The sequence below is a fragment of the Penaeus japonicus genome, unplaced genomic scaffold (assembly GCF_977035675.1).
Source record: "Penaeus japonicus unplaced genomic scaffold, GWHDUDI00000001_assembly GWHDUDI00000007, whole genome shotgun sequence".
Lineage (NCBI taxonomy): Eukaryota > Metazoa > Arthropoda > Malacostraca > Decapoda > Penaeidae > Penaeus > Penaeus japonicus.
In genome coordinates, this window is record NW_028234409.1 from 36,231,326 (window position 1) to 36,242,349 (window position 11,024).

At 35.9% G+C, this 11,024-nt stretch overlaps 2 protein-coding genes across 5 annotated transcripts in view; one reads left to right on the plus strand and one right to left on the minus strand.

Annotated features, from left to right (window-relative positions):
- Positions 1–831: 831 nt before the first annotated feature.
- Positions 832–5,266, minus strand: LOC122254648 (protein dpy-30 homolog). Of its 4 annotated transcripts, none has more exons than XM_086538715.1 (4): positions 5,147–5,266; positions 4,096–4,132; positions 3,114–3,262; positions 832–2,922 (listed from the first exon to the last, which is right to left on the minus strand). In XM_086538715.1, exons 2-4 carry the CDS (start codon positions 4,123–4,125, stop codon positions 2,838–2,840), a joined length of 264 nt encoding a protein of 87 aa, XP_086394841.1. In that variant the 5' UTR covers positions 4,126–4,132; positions 5,147–5,266; the 3' UTR covers positions 832–2,837. The 4 variants fall into 4 exon arrangements, with proteins under 4 accessions (XP_086394841.1, XP_042874380.1, XP_086394840.1 ...); XM_043018446.2 differs by having other exon boundaries at positions 4,078–4,132; positions 5,171–5,253; XM_086538714.1 differs by having other exon boundaries at positions 5,171–5,246.
- Positions 5,267–5,735: 469 nt separating this feature from the next.
- The window catches only part of LOC122254656 (methylmalonyl-CoA mutase, mitochondrial), a 23,761-nt gene continuing 18,472 nt past the window's right edge, over positions 5,736–11,024 (plus strand). The window contains exons 1-5 of the mRNA XM_043018457.2: positions 5,736–5,978; positions 7,229–7,413; positions 8,432–8,626; positions 9,618–9,801; positions 10,693–10,827. Of these exons, the coding sequence (XP_042874391.2) occupies positions 5,844–5,978; positions 7,229–7,413; positions 8,432–8,626; positions 9,618–9,801; positions 10,693–10,827 (834 nt within the window). The 5' untranslated portion in view covers positions 5,736–5,843. The remainder of the gene's footprint in view (positions 5,979–7,228; positions 7,414–8,431; positions 8,627–9,617; positions 9,802–10,692; positions 10,828–11,024) is intronic.

Consider the following 11,024-nt stretch of genomic DNA (forward strand, 5'->3'; position numbering starts at 1 on the left):
GTATCATATCACAGGCTCTATCAATGCTGCAGTTGACTAAAATTGTAGTATAGGGTCCATATCAGTTCATTATTTCTTTATATTCAGTGTGATGGAAGTTGGTTTTAAGGGAGGACAAAAGGCAACTTTATCTTTTTTTTTTGTATTCATGTACTGTCAAGGACAAATACGAAACGTATAACCATCCACAATGAAGATAACCTGAAGAGATATGGAAGAGGAAGGAAACCTATGCTTATGACAGTGAGTGCCACAGTAAAATGCATCACTACTGGCACAGAGGCACATTGTTGACACTGGGTATGGATTGAGTCACCTTCCTCTTCTCGTTCTGCCAGCAGATCCTTCATCGGTGATATTTTAGAGCGAGAAGTTGGCAACTTTCTGTGTGCCATTGATCTATAAATATAGTACTTGCTAGAAACCATGGATGGGTGCCATTCAAGGCTCTCTCTCCTGCTGGTGCTAGAAGAAAGTGGTGCCATCTAGGTTTTGGATTTTAGGTGAATATTGTGGCAATTATAGTAATTATGACTGCAATTGTCATATCATTCACACATTACTCATGGCACAATAAAAGAACACACTGATCCAAAATCCCCAAATGTCATGTACATCATGATGGCCGTCATAAGGCTAAAACTACTGCGTCATGTATGTCGTGACACCCATCTGCAGTGGGTTATTTTAAAATCATCTATCATGATAATTAGTGGAATATTTGGTTAAGCATACTTTCTAGGTGTGAAAATGAACACTATTTGAAGTTTTTCAAGATCAAAATTACTGTCTATATTCTCTATAAGCTTTTGATAGAGAAGAAATATCATGTTTAGTAAAAACTATTTATTATCACTTTGAGCAGGTACAGTAACATGATATAAACACGTTGACTTACAAGCAAAGTAAAAATAAGAGAAACAAAACCCATTTTGATTTCTAGGAACACAATTTCACTGTTAACTGTATCATATACAATAAACACCCTTGATTTTTTATACATTTTTCTTTATTGTATGTTTAACTCTCTTGAAACAGTGCCTTGAAGAAAGTGGCATTTGTAGAAACTGAATAATCTATCTTAAAATCAGCCACGTAATATAATTGCTCCAATAAAGTTTTGAAATACCAAAGTTGTCATCTTATAGTATTACTTTGTCTAAATGACTACATGCATTACATAAATAAGACACATAAATCATGACTGACAAATCATTAAACAAATGAATTGGATTCATGTAAAGCAATGGTGCAGCCTCTAAGTTATAGCCCAGATGCATGAGGGTGGGACAATAAATGAGTGCCATACACCATATTTTGATTTGAAGAAGCATGAGGAGAGACTGGTAGTGTAAGAGACTGGTAGTGTGATTTTGAAACATGAGGAGAGACTGGTAGTGTAAGAGACTGGTAGTGTGATTTTGAAACATGAGGAAAGACTGGTAGTGTGATTTTGAAACATGAGGAGAGACTGGTAGTGTAAGAGACTGATAGTGTGATTTTGAAACATTAGGAGAGACTGGTAGTGTGAATTTGAAACATGAGGAGAGACTGGTAGTGTGAGAGACTGGTAGTGTGATTTGAAGAAACATGAGGAGAGACTGGTAGTGTAAGACTGATATAGTGAATTTTGAAAACTTAGGAAGACTGAAGTGTAGTGAAGAAACATGAGGAGAGACTGGTAGTGTGATTTTGAAACATGAGGAGAGACTGGTAGTGTGAAATGTAAAAGCACTGGGATTAGTTTGAAGTCAAAGGGTGAGATCAAATCATGGAACAATGTTCAGATGAAATACAAATTTTAAGATATCGCTAATTTAACCGCCAAATTATGTTGTTTAAAGGACTTGGAATTTCTTGGTTTGTATACATACTATCCAGTCAAAATTTTGTGGCTGACACCTCACTTCCTCCTAAAAAAGATCTATTCATTGTGAAGAAATATTATTCAGCAAACTCTTTTATGTATCTTTATTTTCATGTACAATATAAAATATGAATCAATTCTGTGTATAGTAACTAATTACATTATCTATGAGGTATGGAAAATTATAGTCAATTGCTCTTATACATAAAATGCATAAAATACAGCTATCCTTTAAATATCCTTCTGCAAACACAACTTCTGAAATAATTTTAATTCTTTGCAAAGGAAAAGCATAGATCTTCATTCTATTATATACTACATCAATCTCTTTCCTTCTCAATTACTTGGACAACATGACTTCAAGTGCCACTTTCTATAAGTTTTTATAACACTAAAAAGCCACATTATTTAACTATTCACTTAACTTCATCAGCTAATCTCTTAAGTACCTAAAAAAAAACAAAAAAACTTGCAATCATTACCACAGCTTTAACAGATCTATCTAGTGCCTGATATACAATTTGCTTGAACATGCTCAGTTACACAATTGCCATACTTATTTTACATTGTACTATTGTGGTCTTAAAAAAAAAAAAAAAAGTGAGAATATGTGAAAACTGTAATCAAAACAAAAGGAACATTCATAATAAATTATTAACTAAATGACAGTCCTAAGTGAGACTTCTTGATAGCTGTTTCTGAGAGTAGCATTAACCTATGTCACTTGGCAAAACCCCAAGCGACAGAAGTTCTCCCCCCCCGATGCACACTGCCCAGACCATCTCCTTTAAGCATGCGCTCTTCCTAAGCGCAACAATACTCTTTGCTCAATCAATCTTTCAGTTTTCTTTTAAGGCAGCATTGAGTCTGTAGAAACTGTATCCAAGTAAATGCATAAATGTTAGGTAGTTGTTTTTTGAACTAGGGGCAGACACCTGCTGCTACTCCCGTCACGTGGCTTTGTACTTTCTTACGAGCTGTTGGAGTTGCCGTTAGTAAACTGTGGTTTGTTCTTGAGGAGGTAGTTTGCCAACCACTCTATTGGGTCTCCAGGTCTGAAATTTTTGGAAAATTATAAGCTAGTAGACCAATATCATGTATTACATTCTTTAGTTATTAAATGTATCCTTTGGAGTCTTTTATCATAAAATAATATTAGAAAGACTGGAAATAATAATTATAAAAAAAAATAGCTACACAAATGCCATCACAACAGCGAGATTGCATATACAGTTGAGATGCATACCTTTCCTTATTGAGCTGCGTAACTGCCTGTAGGAGGATTGGTACTACAGTTTGGTCTAGGTACTGTCGAGTCGGCAAGGAATTTACATCTACTCTGGGCCTCTTTGCTGATGACTCTCCATTACTCTCTCCGACACTGCCACTGGCCTTCTGTTGAAACAGGGTTGGCATTAGTAATATATATTTATATATTTGTTTCTAAATATATATAAAACATTCTCTACTCTAATCAATAAATAAGGCATACATCAAATAATCCATTCCAGAGCAGTAAAAGAAGAAGAAGAAAAAAAAAAAAAAATCTAAAAATCACCATGCACTAATATGCCAACTTCTCAAGGACAAGAATTTTCTTTGCGTTGATACATATAACTATAAATAAACAAATGAATATATCCCTAAATGCATAAAAACAAGTAAGGACAGAATTGACATGAGTGGTGGGAAAGGCAGAAGCAGAATTGTAAGTGAGAAGTAACTTTTGGGAAAGCAATAGGGATGAAAAAAAACATAGCATCTCTGGATTTTCCTATTTGCCAAAATAAATTTCTTTTAGAAGGGAATAAGAGATATACTAAGTAACCATTTCTTTACAAACATTAAAAGAAACTGAATATACATAATTTAGATGATTTGAATCTTTAAACTCCACACAAAATCTATATCTAATTTGTGCATAAGAAGACAAGCAAACAGCTCATGAACTCATGCACAAACTCATCAATTTAACGTCTGACATGCAAAATTGTTGCATAATACCATTCTTTACCCACTTGCCTGAACCTGAGATTGCCAAATCAATACTGATCATTAAAGCAAGCACAAGCATTCTGGGAAGGAAGCTGTGGAAGTTAGTCTTTCAGCTTCATATACAACAGCACCAAAAACAAGCACTCAAAAGTGGCTAAGCAGGAGGTGTGTATGTGTTTGCTTGTGGTGACTACTAATTAACAAGAAACATTTACCTCAACGGAGTCACTTACAACATCTGATGACTCTGCCTCTGAATCCATTTTGTTCCTGTGAAAGAGAAGAGAGAATTAAAAAAATAGTAATAATAACAATGGAGATAATAATTATTCTTTTCCTTTCTTAGTCCTTCATCACTATTATCCAAAAGTTACATACAATGAGATGAGACTGTTAAAACAACAACAGGCAGCATATTGACAAGGCTCTATCATATATATTCTAACAAGACTGAGGTAGTTCAAATTATTTTTGATGAAACGTATGTGACGGAAGTTTGTCACTTTTTTAACTGAAAGTACCAAGGCTGTGGCAATCGTAACTATTAGGTTGGATGCATGACTGTGGGCCCTCCATCACAGATCACAGGATATTTCAAGTGGGGGTAATTATCCAGAATAAGATCACACAGAGATAAAGAAACACCAAAAAATGGTCCTAGGAGACAAATATATAAAGTCGAGTTACGCCCACAATCAATCTCGTATCACAGTTAGTAGATCTAAGTACATATATTTCCAAAAGCGTGAGTTCATAGATCTCCCTGGCTACATATCCGCAAGTGAAGAACCCGTATAAGCTACATCTTGCCAGAAGGTACTTTGAAGAGGTTTGTTGGCCTATAAAGTAAAAAAAAAAAAAAAAAAAAAAAAAAAAAGCTATAGCATTGCCTGATGTAGTCCTCCTCTTGATAATTACCCAAAAGCATCTGGGTGGGACAGAGTTAAAATCTTTGAGAGAAAGGAAAAAAAGATGTTTTGAAACACACTCCTTATCTAGTCACAGATTTCATTAACACAATTGTATTCATAACATGCTATCTCAAGGACATAGCCACTTAAAGCCCCTAACGCTCAAAGAAACAAAGTATCCAAAACAAATGGCCCAAAAATTACATTCCCAAAACCGATCGTCCAAAACAATTCAAAACAAGAGAAAACCATTCCAAAGATTTCCGAAATAAAATAAAAACAAACAGAACATCTCCAAAAAGTAACACAATTAACTATCACCCTATCTCATCTCCCTTTCTCTCACACAGTTACACTACAAAATTCCTCCTACGAAGCGTGGATAGGCCTAATTTACGATAATTCGTGGGCTGTGTCTCCTCTGAGGGATGTTTCGTTCAAACGATCTTGTTTACTTGTGACACGAAGAGCGTTTGTTGTTGCGTGTTTTTTTTTTTTTTTTTTTTTTTTTTTTGGGGGGGGGGGGGTGTTGGTATTTTTATTATTGGTTTGATTTGTGAGGGCGTTCGATTATGTGGTTATACTTTTTGTGGGTGTTATGTGGTTTGTTTGTTTCTTTAAGTAGAACTAAAAAATTCCAGATTTGTTTTTATCGTTTTTTGTGCTTGTATACAATACTTGAAATGCTTATAGAAGATAAATAATGTGTATAGTGATCTTTTGAATGAAGATATTGGCAGTGAATATGAATATATAGTGAATATGTATTTATTTATATGTATAAGATACATTCCTTGAATGTAATTTTTTGGCCATAAGGCAAATCCTTCTTTGAGAGATATATAGATATACCGCTGTAGAAAAATGAAGAATGTACACAGAATATAATAATAATAAAATACTGATATCAATCTTAATTTTAATTGTCATTATAACATAACAACCAATATCGTTCTCATAAGGATGATGCCCCTGAATCCATCGCAATCCCTGAATCCGCGGATTTATTTACAACTTGAACAAACGTCCGTGATTGGTCAATTGGTGTTGCTCTGCCCGCAATTCGACCAATGAGAGAGTTCGCCACCGAAAGCCTTCTGGGATCAGCTGTATTTCGCCAAGGGTTGAAGGCGATCCGGCAAAGAGGAGGAAGAAAAGAAGGAATAAACATGTTGATGTTGCGTGCGAAGAACATCGTCCTACGAGTATGCTATTGAGTGATGATTTGGTGTACTGTTTATCATGTCAGATTGAGCGATTAATGGGAGTTTGATCGTTTTTACTCGTTTAAAATGCTCTTCTAGAAGAGCTGAGTTTTTTTTTTTATTGTGTTATATAATGCACTTTTAAAGTTGGTTTATTATTATTATTTATAAAGAACATGAGAAACTATTTTGCATTAGTTAGTTTTCCGTTTTTTTCGTAGCTGTTAAAAGAAACGATATCTAATAAATCTAAGTAATCAACACCATTTCAGTTTACAACAGAATTTTTGGTAATTTTCTGTATGTAAAATCCATCAAAGTTGGTATTGTTGGATTCCTTGTTATGTCTAGTGTGCATTGATAGAGGATTTAGTCAATGCTAACCAATGATAGGGACAATATTAGGCTTGATAGATAGGGAGGGCATGAAGTATCCCAGGGTAACAGCAATGTAAAATTGGTAACTGGTCGGGTATATTTCTAGAATAGGTCTGTGTCAGGAACTCCATCAAAATTGGTAGATTCACCACTGTTATTGTTCATCTCCCGTGCATGTAGATTAGTATGCTAAGTGATAGCAGTTTTTGGTTACTGTAGAAATTAAGGGGAAAACAAGGACAACAGCAGAAAAGGAAGCTTACAATTATGGTGAATTATGTTAACACTGGAACAATAAGGACTTGCATACAATTTCTAGGGGGCCCTGCCTCCTATAACTTTCCATATACAGGGATTATATTCTTTACCACATATATTCTGGCAAGATAGAACTTGGACTGGTTCCTTGGGTGTTCTATAATCACTATTTTTCTAGAATACATGTGTTGAAGGTTTGTTGGCTTTTAGCTGAGTACTGACAGGCATCTGCATGCATTATATATGTCTTTGAATATGTGGCATACCTGATTGAAGGGCAAGTAATAATTCTTTTAAAACATAAGGATTACCAGAGTGTACCTAAAGTTATTAGTGTCTTCTTAAATAAAGATATTATGATCATGCTACTTTATATAGTAAGACTATGGAGTGCAGGATTTATTTTTTTATGATCACATTTACACAATATCAAATTATTTATTTATTTTAACCCATGAACATACATCAATTCCTAAAAAGAATTGGCCATTACAGAATGTAACAGATTTCATATATGGATATGAAAGGGAGAAAGATGTAGGCATGCATTTGACTCACTGTGATTTCAATATGTATATTGAAGGTCTTGAAATTTCAACTTTTTGAACTTCCAGAATGGTTGCCTGGCTAGCACAGCCTTGTCATCACGCCTGTGCCACCATGACGTAGGACTCAATGCAGAGTGGGCTGCCCTGGCCAAAAAACAGCTGAAAGGGGTTGATCCAGCCAAGAAGCTTTTGTGGCAGACACCAGAGGGTATTACTATTAAGCCCCTTTATACAGCTGAAGATGTTGCAGAGTGAGTTCAAAGTAGTATGTTTGATTTTGATTATAGGCTAAAGGGTGGACACACAATTTTGGTTAGTAGACAGATTCAGTACTCTGTGTTGATTTTGATCCTGTTCTTGTTGCCAGACTTTTCTTTTATGTGTCCCTCTTCCTCAGTATTTGAAGATGGCATCATGGGGAGTTTAAGGAACCAAGCAACCAAAATCTTAAAGAAAACAGGATAGTTATCTCTGATTATTTAGTATATTTTTTATTCCCTTATCTGCCTAAAACATACCTAACCAATTTTGGGCATGTAACTGATTGCATTTATATGCTCTAAATAAAAGATAGGTTTCTATTTTTTCATCCCATCTGTAAAATCAATGGTATTTTATCATTAGTTATATGGCAGCCAGGTCATCATACTGCTGGGGTTGCCATCTCTGAACCCGTGATAAAATGTAAAGCCTTCAAGGTTTCTTATTTGACTGAATATAAAATGATACAAAAAACTGGTGGACTATACTTAATGGATCTTTTAATCATATTGAGGAAAAAAAAAATTTCATGATGGTGCTCATTTCAGTTTGTGTGTTGTGGGGTAGAAAAATGCAATATGATAAGTTATCTAAAACTGTACCAAAACTATACAAATATTTTTGGACAACTAATAGACTAAACTATAAATATGTCTAGTCCACCATATTTTAAATCCAAATTGCAACCACATTCTATGCCTCTTAGATATTTTTAACACATTACAACCCTGTGGCAGTGTTGGCTCTCTACTACAAATGTATTCTGTATCTTATATTTGAAATTCAAATCAGAACTTTATTATTAATTAATAATCAGTGCCCTGCAGATGCTGATGTTAGCTGCCATCTTGGACCACTTGCTTCTATTGGGTGCAATTGTAATGATATCATTCATCTTGACATTCAGCTTCCCCTCTTAGTCTCTTTCTTCCTATAACTTATTTTTCTTCTATCATCCCAAATCTTAGTTATATTACTAATCATGCAAATATTTATCGTGCATTACAGCCAAGCAACAGAATTACCAGGGAAATTCCCCTATACTCGAGGTCCATACCCAACCATGTATGCAAACCGACCCTGGACAATCAGGCAATATGCAGGCTTTAGCACTGTTGAGGAGAGCAACAAGTTCTACCGGCAAAACATTAAAGCTGGGCAGCAGGGCCTCTCTGTAGCCTTCGATCTTGCAACGCATAGAGGGTAATTAAGAGTCTCTCTTTCTCTCTCTTTTTCTCTCTCTTTCTCTCTCTTTTTCTCTCTTTCTCTCTTTCTTTTCTCTCTTTCTTTTCTCTCTTTCTTTTCTCTCTTTCTTTTCTCTCTTTCTTTTCTCTCTTTCTTCTCTCTCTCTTCTCTCTCTCTTCTCTCTCTCTTCTCTCTCTCTTCTCTCTCTCTTCTCTCTCTCTTCTCTCTCTCTTCTCTCTCTCTTCTCTCTCTCTTCTCTCTCTCTCTCTCTCTTCTCTTCTCTCTTCTCTTCTCTCTTCTCTCTCTCTTCTCTTCTCTCTTCTCTCTCTCTTCTCTCTCTCTTCTCTCTCTCTTCTCTCTCTCTTCTCTCTCTCTTCTCTCTCTCTCTCTTCTCTCTCTCTTCTCTCTCTCTTCTCTCTCTCTCTCTCTCTCTCTCTCTCTCTCTCTCTCTCTCTCTCTCTCTCTCTCTCTCTCTCTCTCTCTCTCTCTCTCTCTCTCTCTCTCTCTCTCTCTCTCTCTCTCTCTCTCTCTCTCTCTCTCTCTCTCTCTCTCTCTCTCTCTCTCTCTCTCTCTCTCTCTCTCTCTCTCTCTCTCTCTCTCTCTCTCTCTCTCTCTCTCTCTCTCTCTCTCTCTCTTTCACTCTTTCTCCCTCTTTCTGTATGAAAATTAGTTTTTTTCTTATAGTTATTAAGTGAAAGATTATATTTTATGAATTTTAATGCTATATTTTTATCAATTGGAAAGAAAGGCTTTCATCTTGTATCCATGTTGCCAAGTCTTTAAGATTTTATGTTATTCTTGCCAAACCTTACTGTTTTTTTTCTTCATATTTCTCAATATGAAGTATACTGTATATTTTTCTAATCTCAATTATCTTAGATAGAGAATGATGAGCCTAAGTTGAATTCATGAATAATTGTTAATAAGATTATCACATGAGATAATCTGAGAGCCATTGCTAATAGTGATTTATGTTTTTTCAATCTCCAAATACCACTTCAATCCTTAGGTATGATTCAGACAATCCAAGAGTCCATGGAGATGTGGGCATGGCAGGCGTGGCCATTGACTCAGTGGAGGACATGAAGGTTCTCTTTGACAGTATTCCACTGGACAAGATGTCAGTGTCGATGACAATGAATGGTGCCGTCATTCCAACAATGGCTATGTTTATTGTGGCTGCAGAGGAACAGGTAAAGGGAGAAGGAACACTGTATATTAGATCATTTTGCCAGCACAGGTCCAGAATTCATTATCCAAAGCCTTTGGGGCCAGTTGTGTTTCAAATTTCAGAATTTTTTTGAATTTCAGAATGAAGGTTGCACCCCCAGTGTGGTCAAGGGTAGCACCCCATAATTGAACATTAAGACTGCAGCAAAAACTTGTGAATATTCACACTAAGTGCGTTAAATAGAGACTACTTTTATCTATATCTTTTTGACATTTTCACGGTGAGATAAACCAGATAACGCGGTTTTGACTGATCGGTCTAAATGCTGGGCACCCCCAGGTTTTCAGAATTTCAGATTCAGGAATGTGGACCTATGTATGAGATATTTTGTATAAAAGCTTAGGGTGAGATTATATTGGCATATAGTAATTATGTGTAAAAGTGTGGCATTCACATAGTAGAAGTACCAAATAAAATTCATGGAGAACAGGGTAGTTCAGCTTCACACCAAACTTATGAGTTCAGTATTTATACTCCTTAGAACTTCCTGATGTCACTCCTACTTTATAGGAAATTTCATAAGAATGCCCCATTTCCCCTAGGATTGCTCTCAGCAGACAAAAAAGAAGTGTCCTGAGGGCAGTTAGGAGTTCCAAGATAGTTGATAAATTAAGCATTTATGTTTGCCAGTTCAAACATTTTTGTGGTCAGGAGGTCAAAGAGGAGAATAAGGTCAAACAAGAGAAGTCGATTGAGGACAGTAGTCTGGTAGGGCTCGTGCATGTTGTGGCAGGGTGCGGTGACTTGGACCTTGTGAAATGTTTTATGTTGTGTTTTATCAGTGAACCTCACCTGCAGAAGAGATTCCCAACGGCTGTATTACTCTCATTTCATTATGGTGTTCTTCCCACAGGGTGTTAAACAGGAGCAGCTGTCAGGCACAATTCAGAACGACATCCTCAAGGAATTCATGGTTCGCAACACCTACATTTATCCACCTGAGTCATCAATGAGAATCATAGGAGACATTTTCGGTTATACGGCCAAGGTTTGTGGATCTAGATTAAGTGATCGCTTTTTAGGCTGCTGTTCCTTTTATAACCTTTGTTTCCCAACATAATGTTTTCTAGTCTAATTTCTTAGTTTTCTGGTCTAATTTCTCATTTTCTGGTCTAATTTCTTAGTGTTCTAGTCTAATTTCTTTGTTTTCTGGTCTAATTTCTTAGTTTATTGGTCTAATTTCTT

Bases quoted from the DNA above. Each gene is read 5' to 3' on its own strand.
- LOC122254648 (XM_043018446.2), bottom strand. From the start codon at position 4,125: ATGGATTCAGAGGCAGAGTCATCAGATGTTGTAAGTGACTCCGTTGAG. The intron at 3,263-4,077 runs GTAAATGTTTCT...CTGTTTCAACAG, and splicing joins TTGTAAGTGACTCCGTTGAG to AAGGCCAGTGGCAGTGTCGG. The intron at 2,923-3,113 runs GTATGCATCTCA...CAAAAATTTCAG, and splicing joins ACGCAGCTCAATAAGGAAAG to ACCTGGAGACCCAATAGAGT.